We start from the raw sequence: 27,117 nt of genomic DNA, 5'->3' as shown, positions 1-27,117 counted from the left end.
GGCTCAAGGTCGACTCAGCCTTCCATCCTTCCGAGGTGGGTGAAATGAGGACCTGGACTGTGGGGGCAAGTTGCTGACTCAATTTGCTAAAAAAAATTGTAAACCGCTTAGAGAAGGCTGAAAGCCCTATGAAGCGGTATATAAGTCTAATTAATAAATAAATAATAAATAAAAAAAGAATATCCCATCTTTATTATTTTATAAATAACTCAAGGCAGCAAACATACTGACTATTTCCTTCTCCTATTTGTTCCACAATAGCAATTCTGTTATTGATGGGTTGGGATGAGACAGTGTGACTGGCCCATTAGCCCAAGGTCATTCAAGCAAGGTCATTCCATGTCTTAAGGCGGGACTAAAACTCACAGCCTCCCTGTTTCTAGCCCAGCTTCTTCACCTATAGACCAGAACTGGCTCATTTGTATTCCTAGACAGGCTTGGAATGAAAACTATAGCAATGCCATTGTGAATGTGAGATCCAAGTGAAAAACTGCTGCTTCCATGTTTAAATCCTCTGGGAAAGTTTGCATAACCATTTTGCTAAGGTTTAAAAAATTAGGCAGCAATTTGCATACCGTTCTGACGAGGGATGCATTGTCCCTCAAAATATACCAATTAAAAGAATATATATGCAGAGGGCCTGCCATAAACAGGGCCAGAAGTTGCATTTCACTTTTTTAAAAAGTTACCATTTTCTTTCCTAGGGGTGGACCATAAACTCCTTTCCTCCTTTTATCAAGCTTAGACATAATGATGTTCTGAGTCTGGGCTGCCGTCGTCTGCGCTGAGAAGTTAATGAGCAGTGGTTTGTAGATATCCTTATTTAAGCGGTTTAAGAGAAAATCCTGTGAAGATAAGTTTTAAAAAGAGAATAAGATTGGGTCATATGAGCATATCCATGTGGCGGCAGAGAAAAAGACAAACGGAAGTCGGCTGTTTTTATTACAAGTCGTTCAAATGAGCTGGTTTTTCCCTTCAAGTTTGCTAGTTATTCTCTTTAGAGAAACGACGCGTGGGTAACAAACGCAAAGTCATTAACATTCAAGTCTCTCTAATGAGTTTCCTGCAGAAATAAACCAAAGGGATTCTAAATCTAAAGATATCTTTTTATATAGATTAAGATTGTATGCATCACTGATGTTTCCTAATATTATTGGACTCATTAGCAAGTTCCAGAATATCACACGAACAGACCAATGGTGGGATTCAAAAAAATATTTTACTACCAGTTTTGTGGGCGTGGCTTTGTGGGCGTGGCAGGGGAAGGATACTGCAAAATCCCCATTCCCTCCCCACTCTCAAAATTTCTGCTACCAGTTCTCTAGAACCTGCCAGAACTGGCTGAATGCCACCTCTGGAACAGACTAAGCAGAGTGGCCGGTTGTGGCCCAGCAGGAGCCGTTGGAGATGCCACCAGACTCCGACAGCGAGGGGCCCTCTGAGTCGGCTCTGGAGGATGTGGAGGACCCTGGACAGAGAGGCTGGTTGGCCACCAGGAGGAACCTGAGCCTTGGACCAGTGGGGAGGAGACAAGGGAGAGTGAGCCAGAGGCCAGTAGTGAGTTGTTCCTGGATGCACGCCATCGAAGAGCTACTAGGCGTCAGGAACAGTTACGCAATTACAGGAGGTGATTGTACTCAGCTGGTGGTCATTAGGCTCCTCTCCAGACTATAAAAAGCTACTTGTGCACACAGCACTCTTTGCAGAAGTGGCTTATGACCATGTTTCACACCTAAAACCTTTGCAGCATCTCCATGTGATCAAAATTCAGATGCTTGGCCGTTGGTTTGTATTTATGACAGTTGCAGTGTTCTGGGGTCATATGATCACCTTCTGTGACCTTCTGACAAGCAAAGCCAATGGGGAAGCCAGATTCACTTAACAATTGGATAACTAACTTATCAACTGCAGTGATTCGCTTAACAACTGAGGCAAGAAATATGGTAAAATGGGACAAAATTCACTTAACAACTGTCTTCCTTAGCAGAGAGAAATTTTGGGCTCAACTGTGCCTGTTAAATCAAGGACTTAACTTTGGTTTTCAGGACCTAAGTTCTGTAAAGATGTTACTACTGAGGATCTTTTATGGTTTTCCCCAAATCTACAATTCAGAGAAGTAGTTTTACCCAAAAACAATTTTCAAAAAAATAGTCAATATTATTTTAAAAATTATAAGTATGTTGGAATATATAATCATGCAAGGTAGCAAGCACCCTCCCTAGTAAACAGCAATTTATTAAATTATTATTAATTAATTTTTTTTAGAACTCTTCTGTAGGTGTAGCCTGCTTTGTGGGAGAGGCTTGCCGGCAATGTGACCAGGTGGGAGTGGCTTGCCAGCCATGTGACTGGGTGGGTGTGGCCAACTTGTAAAATGTGGTGAACTCACTTAACAACACTCTTGCTTAGCAACCAAAATGTTGGCTCAGAAACTCTGGCATTTGAAGTGTGCAAGTCTTAAAGCTGTCAAGTTACCCTTGCACCCCTAACCCTTTAGAAAAAAAAACCCCAGGGGTGTCCAAACTTGACAGCTTTAAGACTTGTGGACTTCAACTCCCAGAATTCTTCCTCTCATTCTTCATCTTGATGATGTGAGGATGGGCAGGGGGAGGGAGCTGGAACCGGTTCTAAGCAGCACTGTAGATTTGTGGAACCTCTTCTATAGAAGAGGTTAGAACTGGCAGGAACCCACCCTGATGTCATGTGAACTAAAGGTAGGTATCACAAGCCCTTTAAGACAGAGATCTTCAGATGGAAGGGCCTGGAACTAGAAAACACTAGTTGTTTTTTTTTTCATTCTGTGAAACTCTAGGGCCATGATGGCGAACCTATGGCATGCATGCCACAGGTAGCAGGCAGAACCCTCTCTGCGGGCACATGAGACGTCATCCCAGCACAGCTCCACTGTGCATGCACACATGCCTCTCACTGGCCAGCTGGTTTTGGGGTCTCTGTCGCACATGCACGGGGGACAGGGCACATGCGGGAGACATTTGGGGGGAGGTGCGTGTGAGGGGGGTCATGCATGCATGCATGGGAGTCGCACATGCACGGGGGTCACAAGCGCATACATAAGGGGAAAAGGGGGCACACATACATGTGCGGGGCACACCTGGGGGTCGTGCACACCTGGGGGGGTCACACGTGCATTGCATTATGGGTGCATGTGTGCGTGCTTCACACCCACACACACTTTCGGCACTCAGCAACAAAAAGGCTAGCCATCACGGCTCTAGGGTTTCCCAGAATTGAAAGAGGTTCCATGGGAGACTAAGGAGAGAGGGGAGAGGGGGAGGGAGGGAGGGAAGGAAGGAAGGAAGGAAGGAAGGAAGGAAGGAAGGAAGGAAGGAGGGAGGGAGGGAGGGAGGGAGGAAGGAAGGAAGGAAAGCAAGCAAGCAAGCAAGAAAGAAAGAAAGAAAGAAAGAAAGAAAGAAAGAAAGAAAGAAAGAAAGAAAGAAAGAAAGAAAGAAAGAAAGAAAGAAAGAAAGAAAGGATCATTTGAACACAACCAATCTGAATTTGAAGGTTCAGGTTAAGAAACTATGGATCCAGCTTTCCTGGAGCAACCCATTTCTTTAATTGAAACTGTAGATATCTTGTACCAAGTATAATGTATGTTTCATGTATACGTACTATAATATATGAACTCTTGCCAGTTCCTGTGGGTCCAACAAATATGGTAGGCTTCTGATGTGTTGTCAATAAGTCCATCAATGAAAAGTATCGTATAGTATCCAAGGTGGGAACAATTATTTCATTGAACAGCATATCCTTTGGTATAGACGGAGCTGACTGAAGTGCTTCTATCCATGGTTCCCACCTTCCAGCTCCCTGTTTCAAAATTTAGGACCAAATAATTACTCACGTTATGTGTTCATGGCAATGTTGTACTTATTTTTAACCATCTATTTGTACCAATCTCATGCGAAAATGTCCGTGTCTATACGAATACCTGTAACCTTGTACATGTATGTATATTTTGCGCATCAGCTATCCTTGCCCGCAACGCTTATTGCAAAGCCTCTCAGCTATCAAACGACAACCCGGCCTTCACGTGGTGCCCCCCGTTCCCACCAATCGGGCTCTGTCGACCCTTGGGACTGGAGCCCCCTTGGGTATATCCAGCCGAAACAGCTTCCATGGATCGCCGTATCCATTCCTTTTTAGGGCTAAACAATATCGGTTGCCTCAATGTGCAAACATTGCTACAAACAGGGAAGCAGGCCCTTCTCGCTAAAAGTATTTAAAATCATATAATAGCGACTGGCTGCACCACCTGACAACCCTAGCACAGGACCGAAAACAGTGGCGTCAAATTTCCATGGAAGTCGCCTATACCCACGATGGGTGAAGAGGCGTCAAGTACAAGTAAGTACAAGTACAATCTTGTACATGTTGACAAATAAACAAATAAATAAATAATAATAAAAAATAATAATCAGAAAGCATTGCAGTAAGAAGGGGGAAATTATATGAACCTGCAGGTTCGTGATCCAATTATACCATGCATATCTCATTGCATTAGCCATTATTTCAAAGTGCTTAGGCACTTCGTGCTTATAGTTCACTTTTAAACTATGTATTTATGTCAGCATTGTTTATTTCTTTATTTTTTATATCTTTAATAATAAATAGCAAATGATTGTAAAGTTTTTTTTTCAAGTATTGTACACTGTGTGCTATTATCTCTAAATTTGAAATTCAGGATCAGGTTCTGACATGGTCTGGAGAGATCATCCCTGCAGAAACTGAGAATTGATTTTCCTTGTTTTTTCCCCGTCAATGGCTAAGGTGAAATTTCTATATGTTTATTTGTTTGTTTATTTACTTATTTGTTTTATCTATAGGCTGCTTGACTCCCCAGCAACTCTGGACAACTTGCAAATTGAATAGACATTTAAAAGCAAGGTTCTGGAGGGCAGGTTCTGCCTTCCCCCTAATAAAACCAAAATTTCATGACCCAAACTAACACACACACACCGCACAACCTTTAACCAGCATCTGTTAAGTAACCAGCCCTGCAGATTTTTGTTGCTGCTGAATGATTGGAATTTATTATTTTCAATTGGTAGGCACTGGATTACTTTCTACTGATTTCAATGGAAAAGGGTTATGGACTATTTTAATTATCTGATTAAAAGTATATTCAGCTGAAAAACAACTTTAGATAACATCTTCCGGATGAGAATAAGTATAAATATATCTAAATGGCAAATCTTACTTCTCTTGCTTATTATCATAATGTAATGAAGGCATCAAGGACTTAATAAATAAATGTGTCCTACTTCCACAGCTATTTTTTTTATTTGTATAGAGCCAAATCTCACAATACAAGCAATTAGATAACGATCAGAAATCATCTTGAAAATGATTTTTATCAGTTACTCTCTGAAAATCTCTGTTCAAAAGAAATACACTCACATCTTTGATGAATCGATATTCATAAATTGTTCCATCTTCTGGATAGGGAACAGTTAAGATTTTTGCCCGGAAATGCTCAACCCCACTCAACAATTTATACTTTTCTCTTGTCTCATCAGTCATCGGTCCTTGAAGCAGTTCACGCACAATCTTGTCAAACTTCAGTCGATCTTCTTCTTTACAGCTGGCTCCAACAGACCATGTGAGGGCAAACACAAAAGTGCTCTGAAGTATTCAAAAACAAATTCAAAGTAGTCATTCACACGCACAATACCATCATTTCAAGGTTCAAGCTTACAGTTTTAGGAAATCTACAAAACACAACCAAGTGGTCAGAGGTTGCATAGGAGGGAAAACAGGCAACCCCATACTAAACTTAGTGATGGAGTTGCCAGTCCCAATCAGTGAGTGAGGACTATTCTGACCCCCCTCGTCCCACACCAAAGCACGCAGAGCCAAAGATACTTTATGGAATTTATTAACAGACAGACAGGTCCTTGGCAGCAATCCAGCACAGACAAGCCTTGGCAGCAATCCAGCACAGACAAGCTAACACCACAGTTCTCCAACATTAGTGAATGCATTGACTCCTGCAAAAGGGGTGTGTGCACACGCATTCCTTTTATAGTCTTGAGAGGAGCCTAATTACCACCAGCTGAGTGCAATTACCTCCTGTAACTGCGCAACTGTTCCTTACGCCTATTAGCTCTCCGGTGCCGAGCATCCAGGAACAACTCCCTTGGCTCCTCCCCACTGCTGACGTCCAGATCACACTCCCTTGTCTCCTCCCCACTGGTCCAAGGCTCAGGTGCCTCCTGGTGGCCAACCAGCCTCTCTGCGCCCTGCTCGGAGTCGGAACCCTGTCCAGGGTCCTCCACATCCTCCAGAGCTGACTCATAGGGCCCCTCGTTGTCAGAGTCTGGTGGCAGCTCCAACGGCTCCTGCTGGGCCACAACAGAGGACTATCTTTATCTTCATCTCCTGCTTGGTAACACTCTGTAGGTGGAGACTATGGTAAAATATGTGGACCAAGGTGGACCTGGATATGATCCAGAATTATTCCTATGTTCTTATATTCATATTTTACTTTTTATTATCAGCAGGTTAAATTTTCTATTTATTATACTCTACCTGATTTGGTTGCCAATAAACCAAGATTTTGATTTTGTAATGATACAAAAATAAAATGAATTTAATATCACACAGGCATGCTTATTCAGGCCTCTTAGTTTTTTTTCACCTCTGAAAAGTTCAGAGAACTTCATGCAAATTATTGAGTGTATTTAAAAGATCTTGCCCACCTCAAGCCATGAAAATATTTCACGGTCAGTAACAGTTTTAAGTTTTGCTTCATTGTGAAACTCATCCATCATGCAGTCCATGAGATTCATTAAAGACCGAACCAGGTTTGTGTCTGACGTTGGTGAAAGTTCCTAGGAAGACAAAAACAAAGTGACTTAATTTGAAAACCATTCTTCTATTACTGATTTAGGAACAACTTTAACTGATTTTACTTTAGACAGTAACACACCTTTAACAATGCCACAGAGAGCCAAATAACAAAACATTGGTTTCTAGAGACTTACTTAGAACTTTGGGTAAGAAAAAAGATTGTAATAACAGGTACAGGAAGAACAAAATTAGCAACCGATGTGATATCCTTGAAATAATAATTACCAAATCCAACTGCAGAATAGGGACTAATTTGTGTAGTTGTAGAATAAATGCTAAAAACTTTATTCCATTGTGGCTAAATTGCCACAAATATATTTTAAAATGTAACATATAAATAGCTAAACAAACACCTCAATATCCACATTTTCACAAAAAGACAACATTTTATACAATTTGAGTGAAGTATCTATTACACTGAAACAAATGGTGGTCTGGACAATGTCCAAATGAGAGACCATTTCAGAGTTCTCCATGGACTCTGCCTTGAGTTCCATACTGAAGAAAAACATATTTTTATTTTATGTGAACAACAAAAAAAAAATGAACTGACACATTTATGTCCTAAAAACTAACACACACACATAGATACACAAATGGTTTTTTACAGAATCGATATTAACAGCAGTGAATACACCATTCATGTCTCATGTGTAAACATATGTTTTTATATATTGTTAATAATATTTTTAAAAGTAAATAAATGCTATTTTACCACACCTTTGTGCATTTTCTAACAAATTCAACAGAAAGTGGGACAATTCTATCGAATAACCCTGTTATAAATTCTTTATGCAAAGTGGTGACTGTAGGTGGCATTAGATGTAACCAAGACAACATCAAAGGTTTCCATCCCAGCATATGAGGCTCCATGTAGACCATTCCACATCTAGAAACCTAGAGGAAAAAGCACACCACCACCATCATCATCATCATCATCTAATAATAATAATAATAATAACAACAACAACAACAACCAATAACCAAGGAAGTAAATAAAGGAGGCCTTTTAAAGACAACTAAGTCAAAAGCTGAATATAAGAAAGAAGTAATTGAGAAGCGAGCTGAAAATTGGAAAAACAAAGCTATGCATAGCCAATACTTGAAAAGTATTGAAGGCAAAGTTGACCAAAAGCTAACTTGGAACTGGTTAAAAAGAAACAGAAGGCTTTATTTTGGCAGCTCAAGAACAAGCCTTAGCCACAAACGACATGAAGGCAAAAATTCAACATGTTACCACCAACAGCAAATGTCGCCTCTGTAATGAGAAAGACGAGACAGTCAACCACTTGATCAGTGGGTGCAGCAAAATTTCACAAACTGACTACCTACGACGCCATGATCGCGTTGCTAAGATCATTCACTGGAAATTGTGCCAAAAGTTTGGATTTGAGTACAGCAAAAACCACTGGGAACATCAGGTTCAGAAGGTTTTAGAGAATGAGAAAGTCAAGATCTTGTGGGACTTCAGAATTCAGACTGACAGGCTCTTGGCCCACAACACACCTGACATAACAATAGTTGAAAAGAAAAAAAGTATGTTTCATTGACATTGCAATACCTGGAGATGCACGAATTGAAGATAAACAGCAAGAAAAAAATCACAAAGTGACTCATGCTATAAAGGGCTTTAAATATAATAATGCCCCATGCCTTGAATTGGGCTGAGAAGCAAATTGGCTGTACAGTTCGTGTAACAGAAGTGCCACATGTACCACTCAAGTGGCCTCCAGAACTGTCCATGCTACTGCATTCTGCAACAGTTGTAGCGTCAGAATACTCTTCAAAGGTAGGCCCATGAAGAGAATGTTGCAATAATCCAAGTGGGAGATGGTTAGAGTTTGAGCGACTAATCTTGGGAATCATGTTGCAGAAAAAGGCATAACTTGAGCACAACATTGTGCCAGGGCTCCCCTAGTCATAACTATCACCTGTTTTTGATCAGGAGACACACAAGTCTAGAAAAAAAACCAGATTGTCTGAGGTGGTGCAACCCCATCCAGAACTAAAACATCAGATCCTGAGACCCCAACTTGTTATTCTAAAGATAAAAATCAAGGACGTGTTATTTCAGTTCCAGATTTACTCCCTCGGAACTGAATGAAATAAAAGAAAATGGGTTGATAAACCATAATTCTTGAGGTCTCTAATTCAAGTTCTTTTTTTCAAGACGACTGATAATCATTCAGTAGCAAGAAATCATCTCTTAGTCTGTAAACTTACAGTAGCAGGAGACGCAACTTCTAAATCCATTGGTTCAAAAATGAGGCTCATTTGCTGTGACATCTGGATGATCTCGCCACTCATCAAACAGAGTTTCTTGTTATCGTCTAGCACAGTATTCATATTCTCAATCCATACAGCATCCACCGGTCCATCAAAAATAAGCCATTTCCTGTCTGGTGTCTGAGTTGGGGGAAAAAAAATATTTTGATATTACTTTACTGGCAATCCTCACTTAGTGACCATTTGTTCAGCGATCATTTGAAGTTACAATGGCACTGAATGTGGGGGCTTATGACTGATTCTCATAGTTGTGGTTGTCACAAATCCCTTCAGAAGGGATATTGTATAGAAGAGTGGTTAGGGTGCAGTACTGCAGGCTACTTCAGCTGACTGTTATCTGCAGTTCAGCGGTTCTAATCTCACCGGCTCAAGGTTGACTCAGCATTCCATCCTTCCGAGGTGGGTGAAATGAGGACCCAGACTGTGGGGGTGATATGCTGACTCTGTAAACCGCTTAGAGAGGGCTGAAAGCTCTATGAAGCGGTATATAAGTCTAACTGCTATTGCTATTGCTATATTCAGTCACATGATCAATTCAGGCATTTGGAAACTGGCTCACACTTGTTGCGTTATCTTGTAGTCACATGACCATTTAAAACTTTCCTCGCCCGCTACCCACAAGCAAAGTCTATCGGAAAATCAGCAGGAAGCCCCAGGTTTCTCCCACAAATTCCTGCTATTCCTGCCACTTTCTCTCTTTAGGTGGCATGGGGTTCTTGTGCCCCACAGTGCCTGCCTGCCCAATCCCACCCATACTCTGTAGTGCCCAACCACCTGCCTACATCCGTGTTCACCCGCCTGCACCTGCCCATAGCACCCATCAGCCCACTATAAGAGCCGAGGTGGCGCAGTGATTAGGGTTCAGCTGACTGTTATCTGCAGTTCAGCGGTTCTAATCTCACCGGCTCAAGGTTGACTCAGCCTTCCATCCTTCCGAGGTGGGTAAAATGAGGACCCAGATTGTTGGGGGCGATATGCTGACTCTGTAAACCGCTTAGAGAGGGCTGAAAGCCCTATGAAGCGGTATATAAGTCTAACTGCTATTGCTATTGCTATCCTGCCTGTCCGCACCACCTGATTATGCTCCCACTGTCCATAGTACCCCTGCCTTTGTGACCACCTATCTTTACTTGCGCCTGTCCATAGCGCCTGCCGTCTGCACTTGCACCTGCCTGTAGCACCCACCTGCACTCTGTAGCTCTCACCTGCCTGCCCACAGCATTTATCCCTTGCCTGCTTGCAAGCTGCCTAACGAAAGGCTTGTTGTGACCACAAGTTGCGACTTCTTGCTGGTTTTCCATCGATTTGCTTCTTGGAAGCCAGCAGGAAGTTGCAAGTTTCAGTCACGTGAGGTTCCCACTTTTATCATTTATTTATTTGTTTGTTTGTTTGTTTGTTTGTTTGTTTGTTTGTTTGTTTGTTTGTTTATTATCAAAATTTATATGCCGCCCAATCCCGAAGGACTCCGGGCAGCTTACAAAAAAAAAAGAGAGAAAAAAAGAAAAAAAAATCACAAAACCACATGCATTCGTTCTAATCAGGGCTGGACCTCAACAATGAGGTCAACAGCCCCAGGCCTGCCAGAACAGCCAAGTTTTTACAGCTTTCCTGAAGGCCATGAGAGTGGGTATGGTCCGGATCTCTGGGGGTAGCTGATTCCAAAGAGTCAGAGCAGCCACAGAGAAGGCTCTCCTCCGGGAGGCCGCCAGCCGACACTGTATGGCTGACTGCATCTGAAGGAGGCCCAATCTGTGGGATCTTACTGGCCGCTGGGAGGTATGTGGCAGTAGGCGGTCACGAAGGTACGCTGGCCCTAAGCCATGTAGGGCTTTAAAGGTAATAACCAACACCTTGAATTGCGTCCGGAGACCAATTGGTAACCACTTACCCACTCTCTTAATAGGGACAGCATTGGGGACTGCTGGGAATGCTACAGCTAAACCATCTGGTCCAGTGTCACTGGACTTTACAATCGCATTGCTTAGCAACAGCTAACCCTGCAGTCCCTTGGGGCTGTAATTAAGCAACCATGTCCTGTACTTAATATAGTATCCTTTCAATTAATAATGGTATTGATTATTTCTACCATGGATGCGTTATTGTATTAGTTATGTTCTGTATTATTCTTTTTTTATAAGATAAACCCTAGGAATTTGTTAAGAAAACAGCAGACAAGAAAAGAAGAGAGGAAGGGTCGGTCCTGTGGATCAGTCCTTCTTGAAGCCGGCAATCCAACTCCTTCTATTTGCAGGACACATGAGAAAATACAAAGAATGTACCATGTATTCACAACTACCAGTTATAATGAATATGATTTATCAATTCAGATTTTTTTTTTAGCCATCCTTCCTTAAAATATGATAGTTAAAGATCAAATCATAAAAAGCTTGGCTAAGATAAAATCAACTATTAGGAGCATTTTTCCATCTTTTGGCATTATTTTTCTTTTTTCATGTGATGAACCTGAAAACCAGAGATGGGTTCCTACCAGTTTGCACCTATTCGGTAGAACCAGTTCGTCAAATCTACCGAACCGGTTAGAAGAGGTTCCACCAGTGGACCCGGAAAGCAGGCCACACCTACAGAAGAGGTTCCAAATTTTTTTGAAACCCACCACTGGTCCTTGGATATGATTATTCTACACTATCATGCTCATATTTATAAAACTCAGTGCCTCTGTGAAAGGTAAGGATGACTCCTGCGTTTGTGGTGCAATCAGAACATTGCGTGTGTTGAAGTTGTTTTAACGCAAACCAAAGATGCTTTTTAAAAAACAAGTTTACATCATATTCTTATGCATGCCAGTGCTGTGTGTGAGGTAATTTAAGGTGGTTCTGACAAGTGTCATCGGCATCTTCATATCCGGTCACATGGGCGGCAAGCCACTCCCATCTGGTCACATGGGCAGCAAGCCACTCACACAAAGGAGGCCACACCCACAGAGTAGGTTCAACAATTTTTGAAACCCACCACTGCTGAAAAAATTTAATTTTGAGGATCTACTTACAGACGAAGAAGCAAATGCTCGAAAACTGACGGCAAGGATACCATCAGACCATTCATGGGAGACTGGATCAAACTGTCCATATAGCTGCCCCATAGTTACAGCTTTGGGATTTATAACAGTGATCTGAACCTTGTTCTCCTCCATGAGCCCCTGAACACACAAAATAAACTGCATTTCACACATAGATATCACACTTGTATCATCAATCTAACGGTATATAAGCAAATTGCTATTTTCTTGGTCATTAGCAAGGATAGCAGGCACTTCCTGACAAAAAATAATAACAGAATGTTCTCCAAACAAGTAGAACTCATCCAACTGCCTCAGATATTCTTTAAGGCAGTGTTTCTCAACCTTGGCAACTTGAAGATGTCTGGACTTCAACTCCCAGAATTCCCCAGCCAGCATTCGCTGGCTGGGGAATTCTGGGAGTTGAAGTCCGGACATCTTCAAGTTGCCAAGGTTGAGAAACACTGCTTTAAGAGGTTGGCACATGTGGTGGAGGTTAAAAGTTTGCATTTAATGACCAAAGGATTTGACTTTCATAATCACCTCTTTTTTCCCAATAGCTTTTGGATCACCTATAATTGCTTAAGTGAACACGGTCAACGGTAGGATGTTTGTTGCCAAGAATAATCAACTTGGGGTAAAAAAGGTCAGAATCTAGAGGAGGGGGAAAGAAACTGATGTATACTATCAATTCTACAAGGTGACATGTCCCATTAACAGTAAGAAAAGAAGCTATGGCTCTGGGTCACTCTGGATGTGAGGGGTGTGTAGATTCCATCTGTATTGCTAATAAACAGATAAGGATAGTACGTGATTGGAGCCCATTCACTAAATATTTGTAGACTTCTACCAATTCTGTTCTTGTTAGGTTACAATCACTAGATTAAGGTTCCAGTTTTAAAACATGTACCGTATATACTCGAGTATAGGCCGACCCGAATATAAGCCGAGGCACCTAATTTTACCACAAAAAACTGGAAAAGTTATTGACTCGAGTATAAGCCTAGGGTGGGAAATGCAGCAGCTACCGGTAAATTTCAAAAATAAAAATAGATACCAATAATGTTTTTGAATATTTATTTCAAAGAAAAACAGTAAACTAGCGGTGTATTCAATGAAATACTTCACTCACCTCATGATGCTGATGTCCCGCTGTGATGATGATGTCCCGTGCAGCCGCGGGAGCGATGTCCCGCCTCCTATGACACACGGCACAGTGATTCCTATCATTGGATCACTGTACCAGAGGAGGTGGGACATCGCTATGTGGCTGCTTGCCATAACAAGGAGGAGGTGGGACATCGTTGCAGAGCGGCAGGAGGGGGAGGAAGGGGAATCGTAAGACAGCCCTGCATTACATTAGAACGTGAGGAGGGGGGATGGTGCGGTGCGCGCTGCGCGGCAAACTGACACAGAGGGAGGGGAAACTCACAGGGGCACTGGGCCATTCATGAGTGTCACCCAGCGGCATGGCCCCGCCCCTTTTTCTCCTCCATTTCGGGCAAATTTTTCACTGACTCGAGTATAAGCCGAGGCGGCTTTTTTCAGCCCAAAAAGTGGGCTGAAAAACTAGGCTTATACTCGAGTATATACAGTAATGTTAAAAATTCAAAGACGTTTAGTTTGCAATCGAAAACATCGTTCTCGGAAGTTAAATCTCATTGAGAATTTAAGTGGAATTTGTTGTAATTTAACAATAGTAATTATTAATAATTACCAAGTAAATAAGTTAAATTGAATTAAGACTGTGCTTCTTAATACGTTGAACAGAAGCACAGCCTTTGGAATAAGATCTTTTGCAAAAGCAAATATTTACTTTTTCACACAGGTCACCCAAGGCACCTGCCAAAACACGATAGGCAGAGGTCTTTCCGCCAAAGGGTTCTCCAACTATCATAAAGCCATGACGCACAATCATCATTTCAAATATCTGTAAGATTTTCTCTGCAAAGAATTTAGTCATTTGCAAGTCCATTTCATCACAGTTTGTCTTGATGGCTTCTAGGATGTCATTATAATCTGGCTTCGGCAACTTCACGCCAGGAAACAAATCTGAAGTGATGCCCTGCCAAAGCATGAACAATAAAGGAAGGTATTTAAAGATGTCCAAAATACTTTTTCAGACCAGTCGAAAAGTCTTCCCCAAGCAATATAAGTGTCTCTGAAAATACCCAGAAGAATTCTCAGTCAGCATTCATACAATATACCATTTTATTGAGGCTCAGGTCAGAGGCATAGATTCATACGTTCATAGAAACAATGTTGATTTTAATATGGTGCATAGCTTCAACTATAGCAACTTGAGGAACCAGATCAATTGTACCTTACACAACAAAGCACAGTTGAACTATGGTTTAGTATGGGGATTCATCGATGGGTAGTCAAGAACCATCAACTATTTGCAGTGGAATGCAAGTAAACCAATGAAGTCATGGGTGGGCAAGTATTTTGGGGTGGAAATTTAGAATTTGTTTAATATTGTTCAGCCTCTCTGTAGACATTATGCTACTGTGTGGTTTTACATTTACATCAGACACACCATGACCCGACAAATGCGCGCCCAACAAATGCGCGCCCACAAAACCGTGCCGACAAAACCGTGCCGGCCATCAAAAAACAACATAGTGGGACACGAAAACAACGTTATAAAGGGTTAGGGTTAAGGTTAGGGTTATAACGATGTTTTCGCGTCCCATTATGTTGTTTGTTGATGGCGGGCGCGGTTTCGTCGGCGCGGTTTCATCGGCGCGCATTTGTCGGGCGCGCATTTGTCGGTGAACCCAGACACACGGAGCCTGGGAGAAGAGGACTTCAAAGCAGGGGTGAAATGCTACCAGTTCGGACCTATTCATCAAACCAGTAGTAAAAAAAAATGCTACTGGTTCAGGCGAACCGGTTTTTCCGACGATCAGCTGTGACGGGTGATTTATATTTGCTAGAAAATAGGATTTCCTGTTTTCTAGCTAATCTAAATCACATGTCACAGCGGATTCTCCCCCCTCGCCGTTTGCTTACCTTTGCAGGCTCACTCAGTAGCAGGCTCCGCCCACCTGCTCAGACATCATCACATCCATTTTTGACCCTCTGAGCATGCGCGAAAGGTCCTGCGGATGTGCAGAGGTGCTCACATTGCTACCGAACCAGTAACAAAGGTATGTGGATTTCACCCCTGCAGCAAAGCTTCTATTTCCTCTTCTCACACTTAAGGTTTTTAATGAACAACTTAAGAAATTGAGGTATAGAATACGCTTGATGACCCCTTTAAAATCAATCTGTACCAATGTGGCAAATTCTAGATCTGTGGCAAGAGTGGCAGAATTATATGCAAGAAGTAATGATGCCAGAAGTAAAAAAAGGACAGGACTTTGTGTAGGAATGAAGGCAAATGGAATGAAAGGAAAAATGAGAAATTCCCCCCCTCCCCCAAAAAACTTTTTGTAACTTTTTACCCTAATATAAACAGTTGTATATATCTACTAATTCTCTAGTACTTATAAATTAAACTATAGCCCAACAAGAGTAATAACATTGCGCTTATAAAAGAGATCTGAGAACCTGTTAATATATAACCTCTGCATCATTTACTTCTTTAATTCACATTAGACTAAAAAGATTCCTCACCTCAAAAAGTGGGAGATCGTGGGATAAGAACTTAGGCAAATTGACATCTATAATGGATCTAAGCAGCAAAATATCTTCATTTTCATCTGGATATTTCAGCTGCATAAAACAAGGCATTAGTTTCAGAGTAATCGCTTTATCTTAATTCAGACTACCACCATTTTCAATCACATGCCTCTGTTTTTCACATCGGAACTGTTACCTTTGGATTTGTTTTACACTGATCAAGGACAAGATAGAGATAACAGCAATTTTTAAGACATCTTATCTTCATATCTCATCAGATGCTATTAGGTTGTTAGATGAGATTTGTATTTAAGCTTCCAGTGACAGCATATTATTAATATGACTTGTGGCTTGAAACTCTGCATGAATTTCTGATTGTTTAGCATTCAAAGGTATGATTACATTGGGTCAAAAAAAATAAGCTAACCCAACATACTGCCAGACAAGACCAGAACACTGGACGTGCATTCTGTAAAGGTTGTCAGACCCACCGCATATCTAGCCAAAGTTCTTCCATTAGTCATAGTGGATTGATCATGTGCGATGTTTTTCTTCCCACACAACTGACATTTAACTGAAGTTTCAGGCAAATAGAGGACACACACAGTTACCATGGCAGTAAACCCCAATATGTCCTAGTCTTGGGGATAGTGATACTCAGTGTATTATGATTGCATTTTCATATAAAAGAAACATGGAGTCAAAGTAATCAAGCATCTTAATGTTATTATATTGGAACACAAAATGTTCTAACACCATTTTGTTCATTTCTGTGAAATGAAGTACAGTATACTGAAAATAGATGTATTAAAGTTGATGGCCAGAAAAAGTTTTCATGATATTTCTAGATATAATAGTCTGGATCTAGCTCACTTTGGATGTTTTCAGTGTGAAAGAAAACAACACATTGTGGTGGTCCTTTATGGCACACAATCAACAGTTTGTTATGACACATGAACATTTAGGAACATTGTCATATTTAGGAAAACTTTCCATAAAAATAGTTACAATAGATTCTAGGTTTTATTATTATTGCTGTTGTTATTATTCTAGTTTGTTTGCTTTAAAAAAACACCTTTTAAACTGAACATGACTCATGTGCTAAAATTCATGAGCTAAAGAAAGCAAGTGAAAGAGGAACAGTTGGCCTAGAAGTACATTCCAAACTTTTGGAAACTGGCCGCTGTTTAATGAACTTTTTATGATTTTTGAATTCTTAAAATATATAAATTCAATGTCTTTTTACAATGACAATTGTGTATACTCAAATATAAAGTGTTTGCTTTCTTTGACCTGCAGGATAAGTCCTGAAAGAAACTATTTTTCTCAAAAGAGAAACAAAGATTTATTTCTAACAAAATACCGAAAGGTAGAATTCTAAGGAGACCACAGAGAAAGGGCATCAAATGCTACCTTCAGATTACCAGCTGCCGTGAGCACTGATTTTACTGCTCTCATCCCATAATCGTAGTGGTGCTGTGAAGACAACTGCTCTGAACACAAGCGATAGGTAGCCACAATTTTCACAGAGAGTGGCCGTGCCGTCACAAATCCACAGGAATACAGGACAATTTCAGCAATCATGGCATAATCAGGTACCATCATAGCAACAGTCCGAAACAAGGCCTATTAAACACACATTAATAGACAGGTAACTGCACAGTCTGAATAGCGATGTTTATAGCCTGTTAATAGCTTCTCAAACAGTGAACTGAAACTAAATTTCATTATCAAGATGACAAATGGCTCCCTGGAGAAGGAAAAGCAGTGAGTAACACACAATGATATATATATGCATACATTTTCACAGGCAGCAAGTTTTCTCCCACATCCCTGCTTTGTATTCTAACAATGCGTACAAAAAAAAAGGATAAAAGACAGGACTCTGCATGTTACAAAACTGATTTTGGAGAACTGTTTCACATTTCATGCAAGTGTAAGCAAGGTACCTCTTTGTTACTCTAGCCACACAAACCTGAAAAAAAAATGTGTAGCTGCTTTTAGAGCCGCATAACAGATCATAACAAAATCAACCCACATTTCTCCATATGGGGTACAAATGTCCAGGCTCAAATTATCCCACTTTGGACACATTACTTACATTACAAATTATCCCACTTTGGACACACATGCGCTCTACTTGGAGCTGCCCCTGAAAAGTGTTCGGAGACTACAATTGGTTCAGAATGCAGCCGCACGAACGATATAGGGTGTATCTAGATACACCCATGTCACACCTATCCTCTGCAAGCTGCACTGGCTCCCTATTGGTCTCCGAACGGGCTTCAAGGTGCTGGTTATCACCTTTAAAGCCCTACATGGCCTAGGACCCGGATATCTGTGAGACCGCCTCCTGCCACATACCTCCAAACGGCCGATAAGATCTCACAGGATGGGCCTCCTCTGGGTGCCGGCTGGGGACTCCTCGGGGGAGGGCCTTTTCTGTAGCTGCTCCGGCCCTGTGGAACAATCTACGCCCTGAGATCCGGACCCTTCCCACTCTCTCGCCCTTCCAAAAGGCCACAAAAACCTGGCTATTCCGGCAGGCCTGGGGCTGTTGACCTCACAAATGAGTCCAGCCCCACCTAGACTGAGTATATGATGTGTTGCTTTTTAACCTGTTTTTCTCTTTCTTTATTTTTAACTTTTTATCTTTTTAGTCCTGTATTTTGTAAGGCGCCCGGAGTCCTTCGAGATTAGGCAGCATATAAAATTCATTAAATTTACAATTTACAATTAAGCAAAAACCTAACTTTCTGGAAAACTCTATAATGCTGGAAAGAGGGAAGGAAAGAGAAAAAAGAGGGTGCGCAGCAGCAAGGGAGAGTAGGTGCACCATTGGAAGACCTGATGGACAGATTGAGGACAGATTGCCATGAAGAAAATTTACCCATTATGTAGCCTCCAAGAGTCACCATCAACTTGATGGAAGACAATCATTTAGCTTATTAAAGAAGATTGCCCTGCTTTAGCAAACAGAAAACAGATGTTGCACTGCCCCGAGTTTTGAAGCACTTCTTCCAAGTTTCAAAATGTGCACAGCCCTAACAAAACGGTCTTCACTAGGTTTCTAATAGGTAAGAATGGGAAATATTTTGGTGTAGTGAAGATGCTGGAGTGGGAATTTTGGAGTTCAGATGTTCTAGTCCTCCCCAGAAGCTACCGGAGGGACTTTTTCTCAGCCCAATCCACTACAGGGGTTTGGGGTAGGGGAGTAGGAGGAGAGAGCATTATGCATGCCACTTAGAATGGCCCAAAATAAAAGAGGGTATAAATCTGGTAAATAAAATAGATATTATGAGTTCGATGGCCTGTAAATCTAATTTATAATTTTGATTTTATTTTGTTGCCATCTGACTGTAGATCAATGGATGGCTCATTATGCATAAAACAGAACACAGGGGGAAAACAACATGGGAAATAAGCAGAGGTGGGTTCCTACCAGTTCGCACCTATTCGGTAGAACCGGTTCGTCAAATCTACCAAACCGGTTAGAAGAGGTTCCACCAGTGGACCCGGAAAGCAGGACACACCTACAGAAGAGGTTCCAAAAATTTTTGAAACCCACCACTAGTCCTTGGATATGATTATTCTACACTATCATGCTCATATTTATAAAACTCAGTGCCTCTGTGAAAGGTAAGGATGACTACTGCGTTTGTGGTGCAATCAGAACATTGTGTGTGTTGAAGTTGTTTTAACGCAAACCATTCTTATGCATGCCAGTGCTGTGTGTGAGGTAATTTAAGGTGGTTCTGACGAGTGTCGTCAGCATCTTCATATCCGGTCACATGGGCGGCAAGCCACTCCCATCCGGTCACATGGGTGGCAAGCCACTCCCACAAAGGAGGCCACACCCACAGAGTAGGTTCGAACAATTTTTGAAACCCACCACTGGAAATAAGCAAAATGAAAAATCCAGACAACGCCAAAATATAAATGACCTTTGTATCAATTTCAATTAACAAATTAAGATAAGCAGAAAGTTTAACTGGAGCACTAAGTATATACATTTGCACCAATAAAAGAATTGATCTTATGGATCAATGAATGGTCTGTCTAATCTTGAGATGTTCAACTTTTTCTTGAGATAAAAGTCCTATTTGCTCTTTGAATGACATGTTGATAGCACACTCCAAGACATTAAGGGGCAGGTACCAAGGCTGTTGTTAAACTAATTTATTTAGGTTTAAAACAAATTAATGTAATATGGTTATGACTAATATATTTCATGAAGTTTGCTCTCATCAATCATATGTCATTTCATCATTATTCTCAATATGATCATTACTTTTTAGAAAGGGTTTTCTTAATGACAAGAAATATCCCTACTGGACAATCCTATGTATTCCTCCATAGAGGTACATAAGAGTTACTCGAGGTTCGAGGTTCATTTTATTTATATGCCGCTCTATTCCCAGCGGGACTCAGGGAGGCGCACAAACACAAGGAGGGGGAAGGGAAAAACACAAAAAACTACAAAAAGTGCAGGGCATTTAAAAAACAACCAAGAGCCATACGATTCGAGAGGGGAAGGGAACTCATCGACCCCAGGCCTGCCGACACAGCCAGGTTTTAACGGCTTTTCGGAAGGCCTGGAGAGAGGCGAGGGTCCGAATCTCTGCGGGGAGCTCGTTCCAAAGGGCCGGAGCCGCCACAGAGAAGGCCCTCCCCCAGGTAGTGGCCAGATGACATTGGCTAGTAGACGGAACCCGGAGGAGGCCTACTCTGTGTGATCTAATGGGTCTTTGGGAGGTAATTGGCAGCAGGCGGTCTCTCAAGTACCCAGGTCCAATACCATGAAGGGCTTTATAAGTGACGACTAGCACTTATACTCTTTACTACTCTTTAGTAAATGCAGTCACAATACCTTAAGATTGTCTGGAAGTTCTGACCGCCCAGCATAGCCAGGATTCATAGTAATGAAGACCGCACAGGTTGGATTAAGCTTGAGTTCAGTCCCTTCAAATATCAAAATGTCAGCACCAGCATTGATACCTGGGAATCAAGACAAAGAAACAGCACTTAAAACCTGGCTGAAATAGATTTTCTCTTAAATTCATAAGAGATTGAAATCTAGCCAGGAGATGTTTTACCTCTTTGGATTGTAAGAATTTGTTGGGCCACTACAGACAATACTTCCAAATCAATTCTGTTAAATTCATCAAAACAAGCCCAGGCTCCACATGAAAGCAAACCCTAAAAAGAAAAAGAAAGAAATCGAAGGTGAAAAATATTCCAATACTTATTGGAAAATGGAGACCTGGGGAAGCTATAATTATCTCCATGATTCAATCTAGCCTTCAGAATGTTCTTCCACTTTTTTTTCCCTGTAGCCTAAAACTATACTGATTGCTGAAGAGCTGAGGTGGCGCAGTGGTTAGAATGCAGTACTGCAGGCCACTTCAGCTGACTGCTATCTGCAGTTCGGCGGTTCAAATCTCACCGGCTCAAGGTTGACTCAGCCTTCCATCCTTCCGAGGTGGGTGAAATGAGGACCCAGACTGTGGGGGCGATATGCTGACTCTGTAAACCGCTTAGAGAGGGCTGAAAGCCCTATGAAGCGGTATATAAGTCTAACTGCTATTGCTATTGCTATGGCTTTCTGTGGGTCAGTTCCTAATGGCTGGGTGCAAAGGATGGGGATCAATGATCACTGCTCATCTCAAGGACAGCTGTGGAACGATTTGATTGGTTGGTTGGGAAGATAAACAGAAGCACCAAAGCTTCACATACAAACTTCCCCAATAAATCAATGCTTGGAAAAAAGAGGAGGGGGCTTATTTCCCTCTCTGTCATATCTCTGAGTATGCCTTTTCTTTCTTTTTATGAAAAGAAGAGAAACAAGATCCACACCGGGAGGAAGAAAATGAAGTTGAAATCTTTTCCATACCTAACAATCCTGCAGTGAATATATGTGCATCAATTTTTTTTTTCACTACCGGTTTTGCGAGTGTGGCTTATTTTGTGGGCATGGCTTAGCAGCCATGTGACTGGGTTGGAGTGGTTTGACTGTCATGTGACAGGGTGGGCGTGGCCAATTTAGCCATCCATTTTGCCAATTTAGCCGTCCATTAAGCAATACACAAAAGCCCCCTTTTCTATTCTTTTTAATACTGCATGAGGTTTTTGCTCTAGGTGTGTTTTTTTTTTACTAGAGGGGGGGAGGTTGGCAATGCCTGGGGATTTCTGGGAATTTCTCCTTTGTGTTAGAGGCACTAAAATAACCAAGATGATATAAGGTCTCCTGCTGGACCAGAGGGTTGGACTAGATGACCTCTAAGGTCCCTTCCAGCCCTGGATTGCTGTGCAGTTTCAAAGCATCCTCTGAAGCTGCTTCTAGTGCCAGGTTTGTGGTCCTTCCTTCCTCTCCTTTTTCTCTCCCTCCCTCCCTCCATCCATATCTAATTCACTTTCCCTTCCCTTCCCTCCCTCCCTCCCTCTCTCTCCTTCCTTCGTTCCTGTGAAGAACTCCAGGTGGTCTTTGATAAGAGAAAGAAAAGACAGATGTTTTGAAACTGAGAACATGCCCATTGATCGTTAGGCATTCTTAAGAGTTCCACTATTGATTAGCTTAGCCTGAGCCTAAGGTTAGCAGCTAGCAGAGGTATTCAGACTTGGGAGCTTTAAGACTTGTGGACTTCAACTCCCAGAATTCTCCAGCCAGCAGAGCTGAATTCTGGGAGTTGAAGTCCACAAGTCTTAAAGTTTCAAAGTTTGAAGACCTCTCTGCTCCATGCACTTGGGGATGCACAAACGGTGAGGATTTCTTTCTTTCTTTCACTCTTGAAGCCACCTCCCCCACTTTTGCTCAAAATTGGCACAGGGGGCCCACGCACCCCCCACGCCCTGTTTTGGGCCTAGCAGGCTTGCCTGAAGCCTGCTGGGAGCCAAACTGGGGCTCATGGGGATCCTGGAAGTGGTGGGGGAAGGGAAGGTTGAAAGCCCAAGGGGACAGGGGGGAGCACAGCAAACTTCAGGGGGGGGCTAGCGAGACTTACCTGTAGGCAGAAGGAAGAGGCAGCTCAGTTAGGGTGCAGGGTAGGTATCACATGGCAGCTTAGTCAGGGAAGCCACCCAGGAAGTGAGGAGTGACTGGATGGGGCAGGTGGGCGGGGCATTTGCACTTAAAACAGTGTGCACATGCACACAACATTAAAAGGGGGGGGGACCACATTTTTTCAATGAAGAATGTTCTGCGCATGTGCAGAACAGAAAACCAAGATAGCGCCGCGTAGGATAGAAATGGTACGGTCACGTGTCCGCTGGTGTTACTACCTATTGGGCCGAACTGGACCAAATAGATAGGAACCCACCTCTGATATGCATGCGTGTGTACATGTTTTTGAGTATGAATGTGTGTTACATTTATGTCCGTGGCCTGTGTTGTATGATCATATAGAGCCGAGGTGGCGCAGTGGTTAGGGTGCAGTACTGCAGGCCACTTTAGCTGACCGTGATCTGCAGTTCGGCTGTTCAAATCTCACCGGCTCAAGGTCGACTCAGCCTTCCATCCTTACGAGGTGGGTGAAATGAGGACCCGGACTGTGGGGGCAAGTTGCTGACTCAATTTGCTAAAAAAAAATTGTAAACCGCTTAGAGAGGGCTGAAAGCCCTATGAAGCGGTATATAAGTCAAATAAATAAATAAATAAATAAATAAATAAATAAATAAATAAATAAATAAATAAATAAATAAATAAATAAATAAATAAATAAATAAATAAATGTGTAGTATTTCTGTGTGTCCATAGCCTAATATCCTGCAGTGTATGTGTTCCTTGGAGCCGCAAAGATTTCTCATATCTTCTCTAGAACATATGCCCCACACGAAGCAAAGTATAGCTACTTACCTTGAGGCGAGACGTGAAGCATACAAATCCAATAAATCAATAAAACAAAATAAATTGCCTAAATTCTTATTGAAGCACTTTTGATATGCATGCTTTGAACCTCAGCATTACATCTTCAGTGATATTCTTTCATTCCCACCTTGAAGAATTTCCCCAGAGCAAGATAATCCAATCCATCAGAACAATTGAAAACCACACATTGCTTGGCAACAGCCTTTGCTAAATCCTTGGTCGTTTCGGTTTTTCCAGTTCCAGCAGGACCTTCTGGGGCACCACCAAGATGAAGGTGAAGAGCGCCAAACAAAGTTCTGAAAAGGTGGACAAAATAAAATTGTGACGGAGAACAATGATAACTCGGGCAACTAATGTTTTATCCAGCCATAGTTCTTTCTGTTGCCACCTTTCTTAGCTTTGGTTCTGGCCATGATGTCCATCTTTATGGAAGCTCACTGACCATCTATCTGTAAGGTGAACGTATCATACAGAATTGCTGTTGTGGCAAAAACTGGAGTAAAAGAGAATTTGATAACTAGACAGATTATTTGGGTATTAAAGTTTCTTTACCATGTAGAATGGGAAAAAGGAATGATTACCTTTAAGATTAGTTGTTCTGTTTGCTTCACCTAACTAAAACAGATGAAACAGGTTATTGGTACCTGTGACCCGTCAAAACCGCGGTCCACAAAAGCGCGCTTGACGAAAGCGCGCATTTGACGTCATCACAGCGCGACGAAAAAAATTAAAAATTGAAATAAAAATAAAATTAAACCAAGCCGATTCACATAAAGGTAAGGGTTAGGTTTAGGGTTAGGGTTAGGGTTAGGGTTAGGGTTAGGGTTAGGTTAAGGGTTAGGGTTAGGTTTAGAGCGTTAGGGTTACGTTTAGCGTTAGGTTAAGGGTTAGCGTTAGGTTTAGCGTTAGGTTAAGGGTTACGTTTAGGGTTAGATTTAGGGTTAGGTTAAGGGTTAGGTTTAGGGTTAGGTTTAGGGTTAGGTTTGGGGGGGTTAGGGTAAGGTTTTCGCTTTATTTTTACATTTATCGATCACAGCGCGATGTTTTCATCGCACTGTGATGACGTCATGTACGCGCTTTCGTCGCGCGCGATTTTGTCGTCCGCGGTTTTGTGGTGGAACCATTGGTACCAATACCCCCTGTGGGGAGGTAAATGAGTAATGAATGTCCTGTCTCTGTTTTGGGAGATTGTGTATGAGGTCCACGTGACACAGGAAGGCCAGGTACTTTGGGATGATCGATATGTTGGCTAAAAGTATAAAAGGCTGTAAACAACTGCCCTTCCGGGTTCAGATTTTGCTTGGCCAATCGCTACTGAACCTTTGAGCAAATAAACCTCTCCCTCTGACAAAGAGATGGTCTTGTCTCATTTTCTGCTACAGGAGGAAGAAATGCCATCATGTATGGCATCGGACCTGGGTACCTGAGAGACCGCCTCCTGCCAATTACCTCCCAAAGACCAATTCGATCACACAGGCTCGGCCTTCTCCGGGTTCCATCTGCCAGCCAATGTCAGCTGGCGACCCCCCGGGGGAGAACCTTCTCTGTTGCTGCCCCGGCCCTCTGGAACGAGCTCCCCCGGGGAGATCCGGACCCTTGCTACCCTCCCAGCCTTCCGTAAAGCTACTAAGTCCTGGCTGTTCCGGCAGGTTGGGGGCTGTTTCTGTTGTTCTGTTTATTTTATTTATATGCCGCCCTTTTCCCCCGAAGGGGACTCAGGGCGGCTCACAACTCAAACCAGGGAAGGGGGGATACAGACAAATTAAAAACGACACAAAACAATACATGATTTAAAACACACAACAGTCATACCATTCGAGACGGGGGCAACGGTTCTTTAGCCCCAGGCCTGTCGGAACAGCCAGGTTTTAATGGCTTTGCGGAAGGCCTGGAGGGTGGTGAGGGTTCGAATCTCCACAGGGAGCTCGTTCCAGAGGCTTGGAGCAGCCACAGAAAAGGCTCTCCTCCGGGTAGTCGCCAGTTCATACTGGCCGGCGGATGGAATTCGGAGGAGGCCTAATCTGTGGGATCTAATCAGTCTAGTGGAGGTAATTGGCAGCAGGCGGTCTCTCAAGTACCCAGGTCCAATACCATGAAGGGCTTTATAAGTGATGACTAGCGCCTTGAAGCGTATCCGGAGACCAATAGGCAGCCAGTGCAGCTCGCGGAGGATAGGTGTTACGTGGGTGAACCGAGGTGCACCCACGATCGCTCGCGCGGCTGCATTCTGGACAAGCTGGAGTCGCCAAATGCTCTTCAAGGGCTGCCCCATGTAGAGCACATTGCAGTTGAAGTATCCAGCCCCGCTTCAATTGTGACTGTTGTGTATTTTAATATTGTTTGTACTGTCTTATTTATCCCCTCCCCGGTTTTATTGTGAGCCGCCCGGAGTCCTTCGGGAGTGGGTGGCATACAAAACCAATAAACGGAACGAAATGAAATGCAATGTATTAGAGTTGTAAAGTACTTCAGATCCACTTGGGAAAGGGTGCTTGCAGAAACATAATTGCAAGACTCATAAAAAGTAGCCTGGCTTCTTTTTAGAAATATAATTCAATATTTGGCTTTCCAATGATGACTCTTGAAATTAAAATCTGAACATAACTGCTATTCATAATTATGTCCATAATTATATTTAAGGAAAAAAATAATGAAAACATGCAGTCATTTTTCTAATTCATTGGGACAATGTTCAAGGTCGAGATCTCCATTACATTATTTCTATTATATTAATTCTTTTAACTTATAAAAGGAGATTACCTGTAGCATCTATCTGTAAGTGGAGTAATAACCAATCTTGGAGTATTGCCAAGATATTCATATCCATACCGTAAGGCAGCATTTATCATCTTTGTTTCTAGATGCCCTTCCTAGTGGAAGACAAGAAATATACATATAAAAAAGGCTGAAGATAAATAAAAATAAAGAATAAGTAGGCTTTCAGTAAACCTAATTTTAAAAACAATTATTTTACGTGTCCCAAAGGTGCTTTTCGAAAGGCAACTGGACTTTCTTGTGGGGGGAGGATTTCCTTGAAAACATTTCACTTCTCATCCAAGAAACTTCTTCAGTTCTGAATGAATGGTGAGGAATGGAAAGATTTACATTCTTTGGAGTCATGTGGTCATTAGAACTCTGAGGTTGGATATTAGCTCTCTGAGAGTCGATGAGGCCACTTGGGGATATATTTGTACTCTCAGGGTGATCTGAATCAGATCTGGTCCATTCTCAAATTCAATCTCTTTTTGGGTGGCTTCTCCAAATTCGGAGAAGAATTTGGGGGGAAGAGTTTGGTTTGATTTAGTTTGAATTATCCTACTGGTCAGAAGTCAGACCTCTCTGAATAACCTCTTCCCAACATTTTACTAGACTGAACAGAAAAAAAAACCCAACTGTATTTGGGAAAAGAGAAAGTAGGAAGAGAAAGAGAAACATCTACAGCAATGGAGGC

The 27,117-nt window shown here is 42.1% G+C and overlaps 1 protein-coding gene across 1 annotated transcript in view; it reads right to left on the bottom strand.

The window, feature by feature from the left end:
- DNAH7 (dynein axonemal heavy chain 7) overlaps window positions 1-27,117 on the bottom strand; it is a 188,318-nt gene that overhangs the window by 85,365 nt on the left and 75,836 nt on the right. The window contains exons 23-36 of the mRNA XM_087705071.1: window positions 26,427-26,536; window positions 23,794-23,962; window positions 20,899-21,001; window positions 20,673-20,800; window positions 17,216-17,428; window positions 15,797-15,895; window positions 13,992-14,240; window positions 12,167-12,316; window positions 9,097-9,279; window positions 7,594-7,770; window positions 6,723-6,854; window positions 5,422-5,646; window positions 3,634-3,831; window positions 690-845 (exon numbers count right to left, since the gene is read on the bottom strand). Coding sequence (XP_087561197.1) covers window positions 690-845; window positions 3,634-3,831; window positions 5,422-5,646; window positions 6,723-6,854; window positions 7,594-7,770; window positions 9,097-9,279; window positions 12,167-12,316; window positions 13,992-14,240; window positions 15,797-15,895; window positions 17,216-17,428; window positions 20,673-20,800; window positions 20,899-21,001; window positions 23,794-23,962; window positions 26,427-26,536 — 2,292 coding nt within the window. The remainder of the gene's footprint in view (window positions 1-689; window positions 846-3,633; window positions 3,832-5,421; window positions 5,647-6,722; window positions 6,855-7,593; window positions 7,771-9,096; window positions 9,280-12,166; window positions 12,317-13,991; window positions 14,241-15,796; window positions 15,896-17,215; window positions 17,429-20,672; window positions 20,801-20,898; window positions 21,002-23,793; window positions 23,963-26,426; window positions 26,537-27,117) is intronic.

Source organism: Thamnophis sirtalis, unplaced genomic scaffold (assembly GCF_051295495.1).
Source record: "Thamnophis sirtalis isolate CommonGarterSnake01/CBP01778 unplaced genomic scaffold, rThaSir2_p1.2 scaffold_1, whole genome shotgun sequence".
In the NCBI taxonomy this organism is placed as follows: domain Eukaryota; kingdom Metazoa; phylum Chordata; class Lepidosauria; order Squamata; family Natricidae; genus Thamnophis; species Thamnophis sirtalis.
This window is presented reverse-complemented; position numbering and strand designations above follow the sequence as displayed.